Source organism: Eulemur rufifrons, chromosome 10, assembly GCF_041146395.1.
Source record: "Eulemur rufifrons isolate Redbay chromosome 10, OSU_ERuf_1, whole genome shotgun sequence".
Classification (NCBI taxonomy): Eukaryota; Metazoa; Chordata; class Mammalia; order Primates; family Lemuridae; genus Eulemur; species Eulemur rufifrons.
Window position 1 is genome coordinate 11,128,964 of NC_090992.1, and position 24,206 is coordinate 11,153,169.

The 24,206-nt window shown below is 35.1% G+C and overlaps 1 protein-coding gene across 2 annotated transcripts in view; it reads left to right on the forward strand.

Moving 5' to 3' along the window:
* Window positions 1-24,206, forward strand: part of RBM27 (RNA binding motif protein 27) — a 65,270-nt gene that overhangs the window by 25,448 nt on the left and 15,616 nt on the right. For both annotated transcript variants that reach the window (XM_069483824.1, XM_069483823.1), the window contains exons 8-14: window positions 1,459-1,593; window positions 9,892-10,056; window positions 13,458-13,607; window positions 16,541-16,685; window positions 17,249-17,402; window positions 19,189-19,485; window positions 21,163-21,303. In XM_069483824.1, the coding sequence (XP_069339925.1) occupies window positions 1,459-1,593; window positions 9,892-10,056; window positions 13,458-13,607; window positions 16,541-16,685; window positions 17,249-17,402; window positions 19,189-19,485; window positions 21,163-21,303 (1,187 nt within the window). The remainder of the gene's footprint in view (window positions 1-1,458; window positions 1,594-9,891; window positions 10,057-13,457; window positions 13,608-16,540; window positions 16,686-17,248; window positions 17,403-19,188; window positions 19,486-21,162; window positions 21,304-24,206) is intronic.

The following is a 24,206-nucleotide window of genomic DNA, read 5'->3' on the forward strand; positions in this document are numbered from 1 at the left end:
CATATAACTCACAGAAAATAATAAAAAATAACAAATTTCATCAAATTAGAAAGGATCATTTTATTTTCAAAGTTTTTATTCTGTTCTTATAATAAAATACTGTGGCCCAAGGAAAAAAATTTTTTTCTAGTGTGGCAGTGAATGTGTTAAAAAAATTTATTGCCATTCAATTTATTTAAGCAGTACTTTTTTTTTTTTTGAGGCAGAGTCTCGTTCTGTTGCCCAGGCTACAGTGCTGTGGCATCAGCCTAGTTCACAGCAACCTCAAACTCCTTAAGCAGTACTTTTTATCAATTTCTTTTTTTTTACATTTTATTTTGAAATAATTATAGAATCACAAGATCTTATAAAAATAGTTTAGCATGATCCCATGTATCCATCATCAAGCCTCCCTGCAGTAAAGTACTCTATAGATCTACATTTTATTATGCTCTAATGAACATAATGCATAGTTTTGGTCAATAGAAATATATTTTTTTAACTTGATGTTTGTGAATATTTAATATTATCACATGAACAATGTAATTGTGAAGCTCAAGCTGATATTTTGTTGTCCAGATAAAGAAGCATTGTTATCTATCAAAATTCTAACAATAAAAGATGTTATCTCAATGTGGGAACATACCTGTTTAAAAGTTAAATCCAATTATTCTATTTCCCCCAACATTTTGCTATGAAAAATTTCAAGCAAACAGAAAAGTTGAAGGAATTGTACTCATATACTCACCATCTAGGTACTATAATTAGCATTTTATTATATTTGCATTATCACATATCTTTCCATGTCTCCATTTTAATTTTTGATGCTTTTCATAGTACGTTGCAGACATCAGTACACTTAAGCTTGCTTATCATTAACTTAAGAGTTCTATAGAAATTTACCATCCTCCAGAAAGTTTCCTCAAGCCCTGTCCCAGTCATTCTCCCCCTCTACCCATAGAGACAACCAGCTCTGCTGTTCTCACCCAAGATTAGTTTTGTCTGTTTTAGAACTGCGATTGTCCATTTAATTCATTGTACAACTCACAGTGCTTAAGTCTGCATATATAAAATTCCTTTTTTTTAAGATTTTAAAAATTTTATTTGGATACATTTTCAGATTGGAATCTTTTATTCTTACATTAATAAAAATATTTCCACTATTCATTAACAAAACTCTGTTTTGTTTTTATTTTTTAAATTTCAAAATATTAAGGGGGTACAAATGTTTTTGTTACATAGATAGCTTTTATAATGCTTGAGTTGGGGCTGTTAATGTGCCCATCACTCCAAATAGTGTTCACTGTACCCATTAGGTAGGTTTTTGCCCCTCTCCTCCTACCCCCTTTCAAAATTCCTTAATTCTGTTTAAAGCCGAAGTAGGTAATTTAAGTATGAGTATCTAAATTAGTACCAGTATAGTAGATATTTTTATTGGGTAACATTAATGCTGTCCCTTTCACTTTCTGTTATCTATAGGACCACCCATAACACAGTCAAGCTTGATAAACAGCCGTGACCAGCCTGGGACAAGTGCGGTGCCCAATCTTGCACCAGTGGGAGCAAGACTACCTCCTCCTTTACCCCAGAACCTCCTTTATACAGTGTCAGAACGTAAGTAAATGATACTTGGCTTGAAATTGATAAAATATAGAAAAGCCCAACTTTATCAGTGTTACCCTTTTTAAAAATGTAAATAATTTCTATTCTGTGGACTCTTAACTATAAAACTTATATTTGTATTCACAATGCACTTTACTGTGTGGTTATGTTATATAGCCATATGTTAACTTTGTGTGATAAGGGAGAGAAAGAGAAGGCTTTCTGTTTTGGGGAAGTCTACTGTGCTGTAGAGTAGCAACATTGAGTCTTCTCTAAAGGAAATAGATTGTATAATTTCTGTTAAAAAATTGTTTCTCTGATTGAATTTTTAAAACATAAGACTGATCTAAGAAGTATACAAAAAGTTGGGTAAAATATGCCTAATAATTTAACTTGCATGCTGAAGTAGAGATAGAGAGCATCATTTATTTATTTATTTTTTAATATAAATTTTCCACACACACTTAAGATTGGTAGAGAGCATCATTTAGATTGTACTATTTAGTGGTTTGGCTATTTGTTACATTCATGTTTAATTATAATAATGCACTTTAATTGAGTCCTAATTCACTTTTATTTCTTAGGTGTTTTGTTGTTTAGTTTACTAAAGCTTTTTAAAAAGTTCCTTTCTGGCCGGGCGCAGTGGCCGGGTGCGATGGTTCATGCCTATAATCCTAGCACTCTGGGAGGCCAAGGCGGGAGGATCCCTTGAGCTCAGGAGTTCGAGAGTAGCCTGAGCAAGAGTGAGATTCTGTGTCTACCATAAAGAAAGGAAAAAAAAAAAAAACAAAAAACCCAGCTGGGCGTTGCAGTTCATGCCTTTAGGCCCAGGTACTTGGGAGGCTGAGGTAGAAGGATCGCTTGAGCCCAGGTGTCAAGAGGTTGCAGTAAGCTACAGTGATGCCACTGCACTCTACCCAGGGCAGCAGAGTGAGACTCTGTTTCAACAAAAACAAACAAGGCAACTGAGCACTCCTCCTCACAACCCCCCACCCCTTCATATAAAAAAATTTTTAAAAAGGAAAAAAAAAGTTCCTTTCTTTAAAACATAAAAAAAACATAGTTGGTTATTAAAAATGTCAAATTATGAAGTTTTTCTGTACAGAGCCAGGTAACTTTATGGATATGTTCATTTTTTACGTAATTGTTTAAGTTTATTTTGCCTCCTAAACGTGTCTTCATCTCTTTAATGTCATGAGAGGCAATTCAGCAAACTAGTTGAGTCCGGGTTAAATTCTGGTTTCATTGCTTACTATTTTGTGACCTTGGGCAAGTTATTTAACCTCTCTGTATCTCAATTTCTTCTATTATCTATCCCATTAAGATTGTTTAGAGGAATAAATGAATTAATGCATATAAAGCATCTAAAGATTGCCTGGCACTAGTAAGCTATAAGGATTAGTTATACTATTGTAGTTATGACTGTTTATTCAAATTTCAACCACTCTGAAATCAAACCTATTATCTTCTACTTAAATTTCTACCTTCCACCAACCCTGTCTGTGTCAATGGAAATAACACCTACTTAGTTGTCTAGAATTGAAACCTTCACAGGACTGACTCATTGCTTTGCTTTTTTAAATTGAGTTAATTAAAAATCCTTTCTCTCTTTCTTTGAAGTATCCCTTTCTGTTTCTTCTGTGTCCTCTGCCCTCATCCACACTAGAATCACCTCATATTTGGATTATTGCCACAACCTTCTTGACACTGTTACGTTTTATGTTTCATTCCCCCAAGTCATACCATATAATGCTGCTATGCTAATTTTCCTGAGAAAAACAACCATGACAGTTCCTCATGAGAACTCCTCAGTGGCCACCATTTTCCTTCTGAACCATCAGTGGACCTCTCTATAGGGCTTTTAACTTTTTCTGTAATCTGCCTCCGCCTTCTTCGTAATCTTTTTTTCACTGTTCCCAAACATGCACCTTCTCTGATCAGGCCAATTTTACTCTGTCTGTGCTCCTATTAATGACTCAACCTTTTTCTCCATCTTCACTCCTACAATGTGCTCTGTCTCCTATTCTTTGAAGGCCCAAATCTTCTAAATACTTCGAAAATGTTATTGCTCTGTTCTAAACTCCTACAGAACCAAAAAGCATGTAATACATAATGACATATATGACATATACATACATGTAGGTCTGCTGTTGGGTTGGATTTTTTTTTTTTTTTTTTTTTTTTTTTTTGACAGAGTCTCGCTCTGTTGCCCAGGCTAGAGTGCCGTGGCGTCATTGTAAATCACTGCAACCTCAAACTCCTAGGGTCAAGCAATCCTCCTGCCCCAGCCCCCAGGGTAGCTGGGACTTCAAGTGTACACCATGACGTCCAGCTAGTTTTTCTATTTTTAGTAGAGATGGGGTCTCACTCTGTTGCTCAGGCTGATCTCAACCTCCTGAGCTCAAGCAGTCCTCCCACTTCAGCCTCCCAGAGTGCTAGGATTACAGGCATGAACCACCATGCCCGGCCAGTCATAACTTTTTAAAATCTTTCTGTTCAGTTGATTTTAAAATAGTTTTTAAAAAAATTGTTGTCTTTCAGACAGATATGTTGAATCCTTCAAATTGTTTGGGTTTACTTTTCTAGATATAGGTTGAGCATCCCAAACCCCAAATGCTCCAGTATTCTAAACTTTTTGAGCACCAACGTGATGCTTAAAGGAGATGCTCATTGGAACATTTCAGATTTTGGGTTTTGGATTTGTGATGTTCAACCAGCAAGTGTAATGCATATATTCCAAAATCTGAAAGCTGAAACACATCTGGTCCTGAGCATTTTGGATAAGGGATACTCAACCTGTACTATAAATGGTAATTTCGAATAAATTAGAACTTGTTTCAGTTCAAATGAAGTAAAAAGCTATATGCATGTTTGCAATGTAATAGAGAACTTAAACTATCCTGAAATTATGGATATTTTATTGCCGTTAAAATTCACAGCACAGAAAATACATGTAGTTTAAAACAGCATATCAAGTGGTATTTGGTTGTAAAAATTATGTCTGTAGGGACCCAGAGTATATGTGCTGCCGGAGCGAGTATAATAGGGATACAGAGTAAACACAGAAAAATGAAATCTGGATTTTTGAAGGTAGGAGTTCGAGACTGCCCAATGCTAGGTACTGGGAATATACAAGATAAATAAGAAATGGTTCATTTCCTAAGTGTCTAATAGTGAGAAAGAAATGTTAAAAAAGAAAACAAACAAACCACAAAAACCAATTACAGTGTATTTTGATAATATAGCTAAGTGAACAGAGTACCTCAGAAACAAAAGGAACTAATTCTGTCAAAAATAAAGCGTTCATTTAGTCTACAATTATTACTTGTTTTGGAAGAGGACAATTAAATGTTAAAAGAAGAAAAAGGATTGCCTTATGATAAAACAGGATAGGACATACGTGGTTCCTAATAATGTATTTAAAAGTTAACATCAGGCCGGGCATGGTGGCTCACGCCTGTAATCCTAGCACTCTGGGAGGCCGAGGTGGGCGGATCGTTTGAGCTCAGGAGTTCGAGACCAGCCTGAGCAAGAGCGAGACCCCATCTCTACTAAAAATAGAAAGAAATTATATGGACAGCTAAAAATATATACAGAAAAAATTAGCCGAGCATGGTGTGCATGCCTGTAGTCCCAGCTACTCGGGAGGCTGAGACAGGAGGATCCCTTGAGCCCAGGAGTTTGAGGTTGCTGTGAGCTAGGCTGACGCCACGGCACTCAGTCTAGCCTGGGCAACAGAGTGAGACTCTGTCTCAAAAAAAAAAAAATAATAATAATAATAAAAGTTAACATCACATGGTTATAATTTAGTAAAAGCTCTCTGAAATTTTGTTGTTTTTGTTAAGTTAAAATGTCATAGATGCTATGAAAATGACTTAAATATTGAGGTGTTTTTTAGAGTTCTATGGAAAGACAGCAATATCATATACCCATTAAAATCAATTATTTCCTCTGAAGTACTTAAACATTTTCCCCAGATTTGAAGTCACCAATTCAATGTATATTCTTTGGCTTTCAAAAGACTATCGTTAAGTGAGGCATACTGTCTTTTCTGCCTTGAATTTGGTCTGTTTCTTTGAAGAAGACATAATAGAAATATTTTATAACTGCTAAGCTCGTTGTACTGGATGTGTGAAAATGTAATAGTATATAAACTCTAGATTTTAGAGTCTGATTCTTAGGTTGAAGGTAATTGTTTAATCTTCATATGAATTCCAATAAATTATCTTTCAGAAAATACTTTTCCTATTATTAACTATATAAAATTATTGAAACCCTATATTCCTACAGTTGAGCTTTGCCCATTTAATTTTGTGAATACATAACATTTCCCTGTGCAGAATAATGGATTTTATGTCCAGAAAAATGAATCAATGTCTAATAGAATCCTTGTATATTGTCTAGAGTTTTCCCCCCTTGTGTTTTACTTGTATTCATATTACATTAGTTGTTATATTATCTATTTCAACATATAGTTATTCATCCAAAGATATACTTAATTGTTATTTGGGTACTTTAAGCTTTTATCCCTTCTTTATGTGACTTGGGTTCCTCTAGTGCACCAGGCACTGTTTTGGCCCTGGAACTTTTGAAGTGTACCAGGGACCTTGTATTCTAATAGAGTAGACCCATGAGAAATATGGCCAATATTTGGAAGATTTTTAGATTTGAACTATTATCTTAAAACTTACCTTACAGGTTTTCTTTTTTCCCCTGTCAGTAATCTTAAAGACAAAATCAGGATAATTACAAAGAGTGGTTAAAAGTTTGCATAAAGATTGTCTTCAACTATTAGAGTTAATGTTAAGAATGTGAAAATGTTACCATCAGACATTTGAGGTATATGAACAACTTAAAATGGGAACATGAACGTGGGATGTTTGCAGTTTGGAATTATCCAGTCATTCTTTATACTGACCAAAACTAAACTGAATGAATATAAATCCTGAGAGGTTCATCTTTACCATTATTGTAATCTGTTTGATTTTTAACAACTTTTTATTATGGAAAGTTTAAATTACCATATACACAAAAAGAGAGCAAATAGTGTAGTGAATCTCTGTGTACTCGTTTCCTGCTTCAATAATCATCAACATGTGGGCCAGGCGCAGTAGCTCATACTTGTAATCCTAGCACTCTGGGAGGCTGAGGTGGGAAGATTGCTTGAGCTCAGAAGTTTGAGACCAGCCTGAGTAAGAGTGAGACCCCATCTCTACTAAAAATAAAAAAAATTAGCCGGACAACTAAAAATAGAAAAGAAAAATTAGCTGGGGCGTGGTGGTATACACACCTGTAGTCCCAGCTACTCGGGAGGCTGAGGCAGGAGGATTGCTTGAGCCCAGAAGTTTGAGGTTGCTGTGAGGTAGGCTGACACCATGCATTCTAGCCCAGGCCACAGAGGGAGACTCTGTCTCAAAAAAAAAAATCAATGTGTGGTTAATCTTGCTTCATCTGTAACCTATGCCTGACTCGATTATTTTAGAAAATGTCCCAAACATAACATTTCCTCTGTGAAAACTTAAGTATCTATCTTTAAAAGTTAAGAGTTAACCATACACATACACAAAACCACACCCCCCCAAAATGATAATAATGTACTGTTGATTGTCAAATATCTGGATAGTGTTCATATTTCTCATTTGTATCAGAAAGGTCCTTCCATAGCTGGTTCATTTGAAGCTATATCTAAACAAAGTTATACATTTAGTTGAAACGTTCCTTAAGTCTTGAAATCTATAGCAATTTCCTTTACCTCTTTTTTTCCCTCAACATTTATTTGTTGAAGGAACAGATCATTTGTCCTGTGTTTTCTCACATTCTGGACTTGGCAGAATCATTCCTTTGTATGTCATTTAACATATTCCTCTATTCCCTGTATTTCCTGTAAATTGAAGTTAGATCTAGGTATTTAATTAGATTCACATTTGGTTTTTTTTCTTTTTTTGGTAAGAGCATTTTATAGATTGGGTTATTTACTTCCTACGCAGTATATCATAATGCTCATAATATCTGGTTGTCTCTTTTCTGTATTATAAATATTAATCAATGTGTACAAGTGTTTTTATCCTGATCTCTCCATTTTAAAAGTTGCTTATGGTTTCAACCACCATTTTTGGTCAGTGACTAGATCTCTTGTTTTATGTTATACTCTAATTCTATAATTTTTTCTACATTTATTGCCGGCATTCCATAAAGTTGGCAATATCAACCATTTGATTAACCTGAAATGCAGTTTTTACAGAAAAGGCAAGATAGATGTTTATTTCCTTTCATTTATCAGTTTTTAGAAAGAATTGGATCCCTAATATTTTACAAAGGGGACCACTGTATTTTTTTTTTTTAGTATCATTATGAACTCATGAATTTTTAACATGTTTGATATGTTTTCACTCCATTATAGTCATTTTTTCTAAGAGATGGGGTTTGCTATGTTGCCCAGGCTGGTCTTGAACTCCTAACCTCAAGTGGTCCTCCTGCCTCAGCCTCCCAAAGGGCTGCAATTATGGGCATGAGCCACCACACCTGGCTATTACAGTCTTTGATGTTCAGATTGTTTTATCTTTGATCAGTGGACCTTTCTTCATATTGGCTCCTGATGGTTTTTTCTTTATTTTTGAGGTGCCAGTCTTTGATAGCTTCTGAAAGGACAAGGTATACCAAGGTGTACCAAGCTCATAAATTTTTTGCCCTGTTCTAGAATCGGCCCTTTGTCTAAACAACACTACTACTTTAGAAGTAGTATTTAGAGACTTCAATAGGTGTCGTTTGTAAGAAAATTTGACTTCACTTGAATAAACAGTCGTCTTTCTGGAGTGTTTGAATTGTATGTTCTTTGTCATTGGTTTGTATCAATGTAGACATTGTGCAAACTAGCTTTTTAGTTTCCAGCTTACTTTGAGACAGTTATTATTAATTAGATACATTTGGTATATTGAGTGATGTATCATAAATTTAAAGTAATCATATGGACTGAGGTTGTATGTCATTCCCATTTTTCTCTTTGTACATTACTTAATTCTGCTCATAGGTCACTCATCACAAGTAATTCTGTGCAATAGGTCATGCTTACAGCTATTTTCAGATCACCAAGGATATGTGAAATTGTTTTTGCAATGTAATGATTGATCCTTTTTAAATGTAGATTTTAAAAGGGTTGGTGCTAATTGCACAGTTACGTGGTCTGCTATACAGTATGATATGTCACCTCTTCCTTTGCCCCATATGTAAGAAGAGAAATGTAATAAAGTTTAGCATATCTATTTTCCCTCAACATTTAATGTGAAATCAAGTGGTTGCTTTGTAGCCTGTCCTATTAAAGTCTGTTTAAAATCTTGAGAAATTTTATAACTTTTAAGGATATTTTAGTAGATGTAAATAAAATTCTAAATTCACTTTATTTTGTCTTGTATCTCATAGTGAATGTCTGACTTTGGATATAAAATATTAACTAAGTCTTTTAATTATGTCTCAAGTGAGGTTGTCAGTAAAAAGATACTATTAAATGGACAACCAAAGGGAGGTTTTTCTCTTTGATACTTTGTCTTTTTAAAATTCTGTACTTCAGAATTTGACTTCATTGTGTCTACATTCTTGCATCAGCATACATAGATAAACCCTAGATTTGCTTTCTTTCAAAATGTGGTTCTTTATATTTGGGATAATTTTATGTGTCCAGTGCTGGTCTATTGATCTGAGTTTTTGTCCTTTTTTCGTTTCTCTGTACTTGTTACCCATCTGCTCATAGGGATAACAAATTTTCACTATCTTGTTTAATTTTTTCTTTTGAATATTTCTTATTCTCTGTGAGGGTATGCTTATGGTGGCCTGTTTGTTTTTAATGCTTTTATCATTATTTTTTCTGTCCCAGATGTGGGAGTATATGCAAACCTGAAATTATGCAGGGTTGGGGAGGTGGGTTTTTTTTTCAATGGATATGACCACCTTCACACTTACATATCTCATTGGATACAAACTTCTCTATGAATTCTCAAGGCTCCTTTGCCTAATAACTTGATGTGGTTGAATGTTCAACTTTGAATAAAATTAGCACGTAGTTTTTTCCATTTAAGATCATAAAAGATGGAGACTACACATACTACCTAATTCTGACTCTTTCTTCAGACCTAAATGCATCCTCACCAATTGCATGTCTATTCTTTCTTGAGTTAGAATTGTAGTAACATCTTTCTCAACTACTTTTTCTGTTGGTATAAATTCTGTTTTTGGCTCCAAGTCTCTGGAAGTACATCATTACCTAAGAGAAGCTTGTGACTCTCATTCCCAGCTGCCCTCCTATTCTTTCCTCTGTAGGACAGCCCATGTACTCTCGTGAACATGGTGCTGCTGCATCTGAGCGACTTCAGTTGGGGACACCGCCTCCTCTGTTGGCAGCTCGTTTGGTGCCACCTCGCAACCTCATGGGATCCTCCATTGGGTACCATACCTCAGTCTCCAGCCCCACCCCTCTGGTCCCAGGTAAGCTTTGCTACAAATGGCCACCCACCTCACTGATCTTTTGTACCTTAAGCTGGCCCAGCCTAAGGGGTGACCTGGCATCCTGATCTGCTGTCACAGGTTCCCATTAAAGCTCTTAGGTAGTTTTATTTTTCTGTTCCTCTGCTTCTTTGGTTTGTCCCTAGTGGCTGCTAGATGATTAGGCCTCCTGTGTGTCTATCATCTCTGGTGTCTTCTATATTTACTTTCAGTGCCTCGGTAACAAAGTCATGCTAGTTCCTTGAGTTAGTTTCTAATCAGGTAGATAGGAAGGTAATATCTAGTTGAATATTTTCTAATTAATTAATTGTGCATTACAAGTAAAACTAGGTTAATTTTTCTTTAAAACAAAACAAAAACAAACATCTGATTTCTTGCTGATCATGGATGAACATGTCTTTTTCACCCTCTGCCCCTTGTTGTATGGACTGGTTATATATAATGTACTGATTCTTGAAAACGTGTATTTTGAAGATAGTGGAGTTGCTCTGTGGATGTCACATGGATTTTTTTTTTTTTAATATTTTTCACTTTGCCTTTAGATCTCAGTTCATTATAATTAACTAAAGAATTTTTAAGTTGATTGGAGTTCTCTGTATTTCCAGGAATTATAGAATAAGGTCATTTAATTATGTAACTTCTTTAAAACTTTCTGCAGCCTAAACAGTTGGAGATTTTCTGGGAAGAGTACCAAGTGGTAACTGAAAACTTTTTTTGTCATAATTTGCTGATAATTTTTTTTAAAAATGAAGCAGCATTTATTTTGTATTTTATACTACATATAAATTTTAGAGTTGACATTTATAAGCCTGAAAGCTGTTATTTTATATATCACTTCCAATCATATCAGCTTTAAACACATTTAAATTTAATAAGTATATTAGATTTGTTTTTAAGCTAGGCATATCATTACAGTGCATGTTTTCATCAGGAGGGTAAGCTCATGATTAAATACTGTCTCTGGTTGTCTTAAACAAGTATTATAAAGAGGAGCGTTGGAACAAAAGCTGAAATAATTAGGAAGCCAAAAAAACACTTTTTGGCAGAAAACTGTAAGCATAGCCTTATAACCATTGAGGTGAAAGAGTTTATTTGGTTTTATTAATCATCATCAAGCAACTTTGAGAGTGAGCGCGAGCCTTGGGAATGAAAATACAAAAATCTATAGTAGAAGCCAGATGTGATGTGGGCCTCTAGTCCCAGCTACTCAGGAGGCTTAAGTGGGAGGATTACTTGAGCCCAGGAGTTCGAGACCAGCCTGGGCAACAAATGAGACTCTGTCTCTTAAAAAACAAAAACAATTCTATATTAGAAACATCATTGTGATAATAGTTTCTTATATTTCCTGAGCCATCCTCCTCTGAGGAGGGCAGCACAAATAGCCCTGGTGTTTAATATTCAACATCATTTAACATTTTATTACAGGGAAACAATTTTTAATATATTGATACAATTCCATGAGCTATTTTCAAAAACCAGAAGAAAGGGAAAAAATGAGGATTTGGGGAGGACAGAGAATGCTGATCAGCAATTCTAGTTCTGATACCAAATATCCCAGAATCATCTGTGCTTTTAATAGTGTTTTAGTGTTTTAGCTTTGTGGTGGCCTGTTGATGTTTTGTGCAAGAGGACTGTTCACTCATGACTCTAAAGTTAGAGGAAGTACAGTATTCTGGGGAGAGGTTTAATCTAAGAGGGTGAGAAATTTGCTGGATTGAGGACTTCTCTGAATCCTACTTGTGCTTACTTAGGCAGCAGAGTTAAATGTCTGTAGTGACCCAGAAGGTCCCATAAATGTGGATAATTTTCTGAGCTTATACTCTGAATCACAGATGTGACTGACCAGTAATAAAGATCTCAATGTACCTTATCTTTTAGCTGAAACTTAATATTAACTCCATAAAGAATTTTTCCATTAAGAAAAATAAAGAGATGTAAGGACTTCTGAATCACTGTTATGAAAAATCAGTGTCTTCAGTCAATCTTAACCATTTCATTTTATGTGGGATGAAGAGGCTGTATACTGTTTGGAGAGAAATGCTTTCAGAATTTTTTTTTAAACACTAACAAAATAGTTATTTAGCATTAGAATTTTTTTTTTTTTTTTTTTTTTGAGACAGAGTCTCACTCTGTTGCCCGGGCTAGAGTGAGTGCCGTGGCGTCAACCTAGCTCACAGCAACCTCAAACTCCTGGGCTTAAGCGATCCTACTGCCTCAGCCTCCCGAGTAGCTGGGACTACAGGCATGTGCCACCATGCCCGGCTAATTTTTTCTATATATATATTTTAGTTGTCCATATAATTTCTTTCTATTTTTAGTAGAGACGGGGTCTCGCTCTTGCTCAGGCTGGTCTCGAACTCCTGACCTCGAGCGATCCACCCGCCTCGGCCTCCCAGAGTGCTAGGATTACAGGCGTGAGCCACCGCGCCCGGCCAAGCATTAGAATTTTAAAAATTAAGTTTTTATTTGTAGAGAAAACGCAGGAAATATGATAAAAGTGCATTTTTGAGGGGAGTGGTAATAAAATCATTGTTACATTTATAGATATAAAATTTATCTTATCTAGCTGTTTTATTTGAAATATATTTTATGTATGAGACTAGCTGTTATCTTGCCAGTTTAAAGTGTAAATAACCAAATGAATAGATTGGGGTTTTTTTCTCCTTAATTAAAAAAGTGCGTAGGAATTGGTGAGACATGATAGATAACCGAGGAAATTCAATCAACTCTTCATATATGGTGTTTGTGTACATGAAAATTTATATTAAAAATGTCCATTGAAGTTTGGATTAGGTGATTAATACACAGGGTAGAAATGACTGAGTGAATGAATCTGAAAATATGTTGATGTTTAAGAATGGATGCATGTATCTATGTTTTGTGATATTAGCATTTTTTTCCACTGCCAAAAGATGTATGAATGTACTGTAAGACAAAGAGAAATACAGTTGGTCCCCCATATTCTCAGGTTCCACATTTGCGGATTCAACCAACTACAGATTGAAAATATTTGGGGAAAAAGAACAAAAAATAATACAACAATAAAAAATAATACAAATTAAAAAGCAATATAGCATAACAACTGTATAGCATTCGCATTGTATTAGGTAGTATAATCTAGAGATGATTTATAGTATGTACGAGGTTGTGCATAGGTTATATGCAAGTACTATGCCATTTTCTATAAGGGATTTGAGCATCTATGGATTTTGGTATCTGCAGAGTCCTGAAACCAATCCCCTGCAGATACTGAGGGATAGCTATATATGTATGAGTTGATGTAATTTTATTGAAGAATATACATCTTTTAGCAGTTTATTTTATAACACTGAGAAATAGTTTAACCTGACTGATTTGTTTTGTGTTTTGTTATTTTCCCTCAGATACCTATGAACCAGATGGTTATAACCCAGAAGCTCCTAGTATTACCAGTTCTGGTAGATCTCAGTACAGACAGTTCTTTTCAAGAACACAGACACAGCGCCCCAACCTGATTGGCCTAACATCTGGAGATATGGATGCAAATCCAAGAGGTGAAAATGCGTTGAACTTTTTTGGATGCTAAATATTGTGTAATAGTTTGATATAGTTATTACATTTGCATTTCTGACCTGGCTTGAGGAAATTAATGTCTAAATTACTTATATACCATCTCTTTGAACGGTTCTATATAATTATCTCAAATATTTTAAATAACTTTGTCTCCAAATTTCATTTTAAAGCTATAGTTAGAATATATTTATTTTTAAATACAGATAATACTAATATTATTTAATTGTTTTTCTTGGCAGGATTTTAGGCTGTTTTAACTGTGCAGGGCACTGTGCTAGATATTGGATATAGAAAGATGAAATGACTGATCCTTTGATCCCTTGATCCCTTGCCCTCAGAGAACTGATCATTTCAGTGCCTACCTTGTATCTTGAGAGCTGTGCTTCATGCTAATAATATTGAGAACCTAAAACATTGTAATAAAATTATCATTTGACCATTTTTAACACAATTGCAACTATAAGTTAGGTAGGACTTTTATAAAGCTTAGGCACAAACCTTAAAATTAAACACAAAACCAAGAAAGATTAAATGCAAACTTTTGTTTTTGTTTTTGAAACAGGGTCTTGCTCTATTTCCTGGGCTAGAGTGCTGTGGCATCATCATAGCTCACTGCAACCTCAAACTGCTGGGCTCGAGCAATTCTCCTGCCTGAGGCTCCTGAATAGCTGGGCCCACAGGCGTGCATGACCACACCCAGCTAATTTTTCTGGTTTTTTTGTAAAGGCAGGGTCAGGCTATGTTGCTCAGGCTGGTCTCAAGGGCTGGTCTCAAACTCCTGGCCTCAAGCAATCCTTCTGCCTTAGCCTCCCAAAGTGCTAGGATTATAGGTATGAACCATTGTGCCCGGCCAGCATTTACCTTTAATATAGTTTGATAACCTCCTTCCCTCTCTCCCGCAAAAAAGAGTGGTTAACAAGTTTGATGGGATTTCATTTTGGTAACTTATTATAGTTAGATTTCCAATATTTAATTCCAATTTGAGTGACTGGCAGTGGGCCATACCGAAAATAGTTTTCTGATACAGTCACATGGTGAACATTTTTCTGTTCTTACCTTCTTTTCTATCCTGATTTTATTCACTCTTTTTTACTGTCATAAGTAATACTATTACAACTATAGGATAACAATTTTTTTTTGTCAAGACTACACTAAGAATGTTTATTTATATTATCTGTCATCTTCTTTACAACTCCATAGAAGAGTTACTATTTTTGTTTTCTTTTTACAAGTGAAGACACTGAGGCTTAGGAAAGTTAAAGAACTTGCCCAAGGTCACACAGCTATTAAGTAGCAGAACTAGAATTTGAACCCAATCTAATTCCAAAGAATATATTCTTACCTTCTATGCTGTAATGCATATATTGTTGCTGAATTACCTGAAATTAGTGGAAAGATCATGTTCTCAATGATTTCAAGTCTTCCCTTTGCCACTAGCCTGGTTTATCCGTACATTAATACACTGTAAGCCATAGATAATCTCTCTCAGTATAGAAGGTCATGTGGTTTGTATATTCTCCAGACTTGCTTTGTTATCTTGGGCAAGTCACTTAACCTCTAGCTATATGTCTTTCCTTTTTAATAATGCACTTCAGTAAAGAAAAGCATTAGGCAATATGAAGTGGTAGTGATAACAACTATTTAAGAAAGACGTAATGGCATCTCAAATTCTAGAATGCTTTATGCCATCACAATTTCTACCTCATCCATTAGCCTTCTGAAAACACAAGTCCTACAAAGGCAAGGATCATGTCCATTTTATTCACTTTTTTTATACCCAAGGTCTACTACAGTGCTGAGCTGTGTAAAATAGCTAAATGTTAAATGGATAAATCTTTACATAGTAATTTCTCTGACTGTGTCACACAGATGAAATAGAACAGACTGCCCCTCACCATGTCTCTATCCCAGTGTCCAGCCCTACATATGTTGTTATTTGCTTGGTTGAGTTGCTAAAGTTAGGGGAAAATACTCAGGTATAAGAGGTATAATTTTGTGTTGTTATTTACTTTTTTGTTCAATACACCTCTCCCTACCTGCAGGTAATCTATTAAAAAGTCAGTTTTTTATAGTATTTTAGTCTCAACTGTTGTGAGTGAAATGTGCTAATTTGTAGCACTGGCTTTGGATTTTCTTCCCAACTTTTATGTTTGGAAATTTTTAAACTTATAGACAACCAAAAGATGCAGTGAACACCTGAATGCATTCACTTAGATTTACCAGTTGTTAATACTTTGTCACCTTTGGTCATGAATGCTTGCTTATGTTCTCTCTTGTCTCTCTCTTCCCTCACATTTTTTTTTGAACCACTTGAAAGTAAGTGGTAGACATTGTAATACTTTAAGTCCTTTAGCTTACACCAAAGAATAAGATGGTCTTGTATAAGCGCAGTATTATTGTAAGCACAGTATTATCATCACACATAAGAAAATCATAATTCCATAATAATATTTAATCCTTATGATGTGGTGAACTTCTTGTTGTATCACATCAGGAGGCAAATAATGCCCCTCTATTAATGGTGCTAAGTTTGATTGCTTGCCTAAGGTGATAATTGTTAGATCTCTCCATTGCAAAAGTAATTTACGAAGCAGTACTTTGGTACCATATAAATACCTTATTCTCCAACAACCTTTCGCCAGTAATTTTTTGCATCCATTGATTGGTCCATTCCTGAGTCGGTTTATTACATTGGGGTTACCATTAAGTTTTGAAACTTGGAGTTATATTTTTAAAAAAGGAGAAAGACATTTGCAAAGGAGACATTTGTTAATTTTTTCTGAATGTCAGGCATTTCTAAAAAGGAAATGATAGCAGTTGAGCTATTCGTAGTTCTTTTTAGCTTTTAGACTAAATATTTTAATCATTTGAAACTCCTCAGAAACTCAGTAATGTGATTTTTTCTTTCCAACAGCTGCTAACATTGTGATCCAGACTGAACCACCAGCTCCTGTTTCAATTAATAGCAACATAACCAGAGTAGTTCTTGAACCAGATAGCCGAAAAAGAGCTATGAGTGGTTTGGAAGGGCCGCTCACAAAGAAACCTTGGCTGGGAAAGTAAGATAACTTGCTAATTAGTAACATCTAATTGGTGTCATTGGTTTTTCATAAAATTAAAGAGTTGTCACTAATCAGTAATTTTCAAACTATGTGTCTCAAAGTTAGAGTTCCAGGAGATATCTTTAGAATGTCCTAAAAATTGAAAATTAACAGAATATTCATAATAGATATTTGTAATTTGTACCTATATATTTCTTCACCTAACCTAATATTAAAAATTATTAAGAAACTGAAAATAAACAGAAAAGAAGAAAAAGTTCTGTACCTTTGCAGATGTTAAAAAAGACTGGTCATTCCCTACTTTAATATTAGACTCCTTAATAATTGTGGTAGCTTTTTTAACATATGAATTTTGCTGTCAATTGGACCTCTTTTCTTCCTACCTATTCTATTCCTATATAAGAAGAATGATGTGAAAATTGCTTAGTAATATCTTAAGAATCTTAAAAAGCTTACAAAAGGCACTTTTAAATAAATATAAACTTATACTCTTTGCTAATGTTTCTCTTGGCTAGGCATGAGGTGGGGAATTAATCAAGATCTATTAATATTCCTTTCAGGCAAGGGAATAACAATCAGAATAAACCAGGGTTCTTGCGAAAGAATCAGTATACAAACACCAAATTAGAAGTCAAGAAAATCCCTCAGGAATTAAACAACATTACCAAGCTCAATGAACACTTCAGCAAATTTGGAACTATTGTTAATATCCAGGTAAAAAATGTGGCTATGTCTATGACATAATCCAGGCATTTTATGAGTCTTAGAAAGTATTTGTATCAGTTTAGCTTGCTCAAATGAGTCAGTGGTTATTCTGATTATCTCTGATAAGTGTTGTAAACTCCACTATGTATCTGTATACCCACCTTTATTATGAAATTGTTAAATTGCCTTCATTTGGTTCTTTTCTGCAACCTCTTCTTGAAAGACATTGGGCTAGCTCCTATATTTTTGTTCAGAGTTCTGTCTTTGAACAAATGGTTTTTTTTTTAAAACCTGCATTAATATTCTAGGTAGCTAATAACTAGGTAGCTTAGATTTTTGGTAATTTCTGAGATTGTAATCTTGTCACTGACTGACTTTTATATTGTGGTGAAATAGTAATTTGTTGAGGATGATTCTAATCTTGAGAATTTTAGGCAGTGTAATGTGTTATCCAAGATCAAATAAATTGTAACTTTTATGTTTCACTGTCTGCTAGTTAGATATTTGAATTTATGAATTTGTGGCTGAGTATTATGCTGTAATTGAGGGTACTTGATGACTAGATTAAGTTGGAATTTCAGTCACCCCTTATACTTAAGTGTTGTCATCAAACCAAAATGTATCTTAGTTTAAGAAGGTAGTATTGGGGTACTTGGTATTTCAAAGAATTGAACCAAAGTGTTCTTTCTGAGAGGTTTTCATGCAGTTTTTTTCCTGATTGCAGAAGTAGTACATGCCTAGTTTTACAAATAATTGGAAATACATTAAACACAAATGAAAATCACCCAAATTTTGCCACTTGGCAGTAACGACTATTGATCTCTTGTTTGTTTGTTTATTTTTTGAGATGAGGTCTTGCTCTGTTGCCCAGGCTGGAGTACAGGGGCATGATGATAGCTCACTGCAGTCTCGAGCTCCTGGACTCGAGGGATCTACCCAGCTCAGTCTCCCAAGTAGCTGGGACTACAGGCATGTGCCACTGTGCCCAGCTAATTTTTTTCATTTTTGTGGATCCTGCTGTGTTGCTCAGGCTGGGGTTGAACTCCTAGCCTCAAGTGATCTTCCCATCTCAGCCTGCCAAGTAGCCGGCATCTCTTAATTAAAAGACATATGTTTTTTGGTATTAAATATGGAAGAATGTATATACATACACATTCTCTTTAAAAATGCTTCACATTCTGCTCCCAGTGGAGTCACAGGAAAAAAAATGCTTCACATGCTTAAAAGATATAAAAGATATGATCATACCAAATGTCTATATCTTTTTTCTCTTAAAGTTTTCATGGGTCATAATTCTTTATGGCATTTAGAAAAATTTAGTTAGCTTAATGTAGGTAGGTATATTTAGTCAGCTTGGGCTGCTGTAACAAATACCATAGACTGGTAGACTGTATGGCTTAAACAACAGAAATTTATTTTATCACAGTTCTATAGGCTGGGAAGTCCAAGATTAATTAAAGTGTTGGCCAATTCAGTTTGTGGTGAGGGCTCTCCTCCTAACTTGCAGACAGTTGGCTTCTTACTGTGTCTTCGCATGGCAGAGAGACAGAGAGGGAGATCTTTTCCAGTTCTTTTAAGGCCATTAATCATATTCATTAGGGCCTCATCCCTATGACCTCATTTAACCTTAATTACCTTCTAAAAGCTCCTGTCCAAATGCGGTCACATTGGAGTTTAGGACTCCATATTAATCTGGGGGTGGGCGGACACAATTTATTACATAGCAATGGACCATAATTTATTTAACTATTTTCTATTGTTGGGAATTTATGTTGTTTCTATTATTTTCTTAAAGGTTGCTTTTAAGGGTGATCCAGAAGCAGCCCTCATTCAATATCTTACCAACGAGGAGGCCAGGAAAGCCATCTCTAGCACAGAAGCAGTTCTAAACAACCGATTCATTCGAGTTCTGTGGCATAGGGAAAATAATGAGCAACCAGCACTACAGTCCCCAACACAGCTGCTCCTGCAACAACAGCAAACACTTAGTCACCTCTCACAGCAGCACCATCACCTGCCACAGCATCTTCATCAGCAGCAGGTGCTGGTGGCCCAGTCTCCCCCCTCAACGGTACACGGAGGTATCCAAAAGGTAATCTCATTCATTGGAAATAAAACGTCCTCTCATCCAGCCCTCTAGGTCAGTATTTCTCAATTCATGGTCCGTGGGTCTTATACATCAGAGCTCATAGTTTGGTCTGCAGACCAGTAGCATCTGATCTCCTGGAAGCTTATTACAAATGCAGATTCTTAGGAAAAAACGCAAATTCTTGGGTCTCACCTCATCCTGCTAAATCAGAATCCCTATGGGTGGTGCCCAGGAATCTGTGTTTTAACAAGCTCTGCAGTTGATTCTTATGTACCCCAAAGTTTGAGAAGTCCTATTCTATTCAGAATCACTTATCTGGGTGCAAATTCCTGGACCTCACCTTCCCAAACCTATACAGTAAGTACTCAAGTGATTTTTGTGGACACTAAGTATAGTAACCATCCACCACTGAACAACTCTGATATAGAACTACTTCTTTATTTTGTGTTAGAATCAGTCTCCCTTGTATCCATCCACCCATGTGTCCTACTTTTCCCATATAGAAACATTCTGTTCCTTTTAAAACTGGCATAGAAGCTCCAAGATAATTGGGATTTTGACTATTGTATTCCGTTCTATCCCTAGTGCCTAAAACAATGCCTAGTAATTATTACTCAAATGGATAGATTTGCGTGAATAGAGGAAGAAACAAAAGAACAAATCACTACACATTAGAACCATTCAGATATTGACAATAATTATAATTTCCACCTAGCTATTCTTATGTTTAGATTAAATACATTTAGATCTTTTTTTAAAAAAGTATTCCTTTTAGTACATAGCCTCAACTCCATTTATTATGCTGCTCATTTACATCTAAATTTTCATTCACTTTTGTCTGTATCCTACTTCATGTTAGAGCCCAGAGGTGAATGCTTCCTGTGGATGTTGGATACATAGTGTAGAAAAGAGTAATACCATCACCTCTGTGATTATTAGACTACGCGCTGTTAATGCACCCCAAGATTGCATTATGTTTTTGAGGTGATCATTTCATACTGTTATTAAATTACTGTCAATAAAGACCTCTTACTTAAGTCTTTCAGAACATTACAAATTAGAGGGAACATTAAAAAATAATTAATAATTTTTACGCATATATATTTTAGACATCCAAAAAAGTATGGATAATAAAGGTATACACCCATCCCTTCCCCCCAGCCGGAGAGGGGATGGGTGCATACCTACATGATGAGTGCGATGTGCACTGTCTAGGGAATGGACACACTTGAAGCTCAGACTCGGGGGGATGGGGAGGCATGGGCAATATATATAACCTGAACTTTTGTACCCCCATAATGAGCTGAAAAAAAAAATAGGGATGATAATAATAATATCTTTCTCATGGAACATTTATAAGGACTGAAGGAGATAAGATATGCAAATGCAACCGCTATATTTAAGAGAATACATTAGATGGCACATGACGCTGCATGTTGCCTGTATAGAGTAAGTGTCCTGTATAGAGTAAGTGTTCAATAAATATTGGCATTCCAAAAAAAAAAAGTATGGATAATATAATCACCACCTCACTTAAATAAAACTTCACAGATAATTGAAGCACCGTCCCCTTCACATTTTCTTATCTTTTTCCCCATGTTAATCACTACCCTAAATTTATACCATTCCTAGGCTTGCTTTTAAACTTTTACCATATAAGTGTTTATTTTGTATATCCAGATAATTAACAAACCACAGACATCGGGTGCATATGTTCTTAATAAAGTTCCTGTTAAACATCGTCTTGGACATGCAAGTGGTCACCAGAGTGATGCGTCACACTTGTTGAATCAGTCTGGTGGTGCTGGAGAGGATTGCCAGGTATGCACTTCTGTGAATCTGAAATATATTTAGAGTCGTTTAATGAATTAACGAGGAACTTAACAAAATTGATTATCATCCAGATTTGTAATGTGTTACTTCCTTAATCAAGACAACTATAATAGCTGACCTATGTGTGGCATATAAACTTCCCTAATTTCCGGTCAGAAATTTGCTGGTTAAATTTTTTTTTTCTACTCAAAGCTAAGTAGGACTTTGAGAATTTTAGCTATTAATAAATGTTTTTATTAGTCCATTTCTCTAGTTATTCTTTAATATAGTTAAGAATGTAGTGTTAGGTGTGTTCTGTCATAATAAAACAAACTTGGAAATATGTATTAAGCAGTTACATTTGCTTTTAGTAATATAGCTGTACAGTGACTCTAGAGTATGGTGATTATTGCAAAGAAAGCTAAAAATAACCCTAAAAAAGAAGAGCAACAATAGGGGCTAGCCCCCAAAATATTATATAGTTACTATAATTGAAACAATTGGATATTGGCACACAAATAGAGCAGTGGGACAGAAGATAAAATTATAGGAATAGACTGCAGATAGGAATTTATTAAATGATGACAGAGTATCTCAAATCAGTGGGGAAGTTATAGACTTTTTGATAAATAGTATTGGCATAACTGGATAGCCATGTGGAAAAGATAAAATGAGATCCATTTTTTAATTACATCATAAACCAGGGTAAATTCCAAATGTATCTGAGATTTAGATGCTGATGGAAATGCTAAATGATACAACCCACATGAAAGGAAATTTGGCAGTACAATTCTGGCAAAATTATGTATGCATTTACTCTAAAATAATCTTCCTTGTAAGAATCTATGCCAAAGGTATCCTAGCCAAAATATGAAAAGACATATGTGCAAGGCCAGTAATTGTAGACTCTGTAATAGCAAAAGACTGGAAACAACCCAAATGCTCATCTGTAAGGAACTGGTTACTTAAATGTAGTACATCCACACAGTAGAGTATATGCTACCTTACGGAGGAATGAATATTTTTATATGTACCATGGAATGATTATCAGGATATATTAAATCAAAAAAAAAGGCAAATTGGAAGAAGAAAATGTATAGCGGGGCACTGTTGGTGTAAAAAAGTGAAAGTAGAGGCAGTGAACAAATACAAATATTTGCTTATAATAGAAAAACCAGAAAGATAATTCATATAATTTAAATGTGATAGTAATGGCAAGTATAGAAGTTAGACAACTTTTGACTGTGTCTTGTTTTGTAGATATGACTTAGAATCATTTATATACTGAATGTAATTATAAAATAAAATTAAATGAAACAGAAGTAATCCCTAGAAATTGAAAAGAAAAATGAAAGAAGTGAACTAACATATCTGCATAAAGAGTGCTTTAAAACTCAGTAATTTGACTATATATTTCTAATGGGATATACCCTGAAGACAAAAAGCAATTTAAAAGAAAGCTCTTTTTAGCTGTCATGTTGTTGGTAGTGGTTGGTATTCTGAAACTGATTTGTGAGCACTGTAGGGTAAATCAAATGAGAAATTGTGTGATGTCATTGATAACTGAGATTTTCATTGTGGTTGAAAAGAGAGATGAAAGATAAATGAGATTAGGTAAAAACATTGCAGTCCTGCATTTGAATTGAAAGTATCAGTAAAAACTCAAGTTGTATTTTATCTTTTTTTTTAAAAAAGCAACAAAATAAACTCCCCAAATTTCCTAGTTCTGTTCACGGAAAAGATCTAGAAACAAGGACCAGCCCAGGGGCAATGAGCACCCCTACCACTCAAAGGAACCAGGAATCCTTGAAGAAATGGTTGTCTCCAGCTTTGGGATTGCAAGTGTTACAGATGAACCTAGAATATTTTGTCAAACCAGAAAGCCAGGAAGTTGTCAAAGGTTACTAGAGTCCTGTCAAAAAGAAAACAAATCTCATTAAGGCTCTAGATTTACCCACTAACTTAGAGGAAATTTGGGGGCCAGAAAAACATGTTCAAGGGTACCACAGAATCCTGTGGGGGATACTACTGCAAGAGTGACCTGGTTTTTTAAATAAATAATGTGCAAGGAAAAGAAAGAGATGGAGAGGGAAACTTATGAATTAAAGGAGATGTTAAAGAGGCATAACCAGTTGCACTACATGGACCTTAACAGACAAGTGGGAAAAATTGTTTAAAAAATTATAGTACAAGCTGGAGATGTGAACATTTAATGATATTTAAAAAAGTTTTACTATCTTTTAAGTGTGATGATGGTATTGTGTTTTATGTTAAAAAATGAAGGGAGTCCTTATCTTTTAGAGATACAACTGAAATATTACAGATGATACGGTATTTGGGGTAAGAATGTAGTTTTGAGGATATAAGTAAAAGAAGATTATTTTATGTATCGATCATTGTTGCTGCTTGATGATGGATATATCAAGTGTTTTATGCAATCCTCTATACTTTTGTCTGTTTAAAAAATTTCATTATTAAAAAAGAGAAAAAAATGATTGCAAACTTTGAACTCAAGATAGCCCTGACTGACTTGACTTGGCCTCTTATTAGCTGTGCTAGTTAGATAACTTAGGTTAAATTTCATTTTCATTGAGTTGCTATGGGGATTAAAACTTTCAAGTTAGTAAAGCATAAAAGAGAAGTGCTTGGCAAATAATTAGTGCTCAGTAAATTATAGGTGTTGCCATTTTAATTTTAATAATAAACAATAACGAACTTCAGCTGTGCAGAGTTCTTACAGTACTTGAGGGAATTTCCTATGTAAAGCAGCTTTTTTTTTTTTTTTTTTTTTTGAGACAGGGTCTTGCTTTGTTGCCTGGGCTAGAGTGCAGTGGTGTCATCATAGCTCACTGCAACCTCAAACTCATGGGCTCAAGTGATCCTCCTGCTTCAGCCTCCCTAGTAGCTGGGAC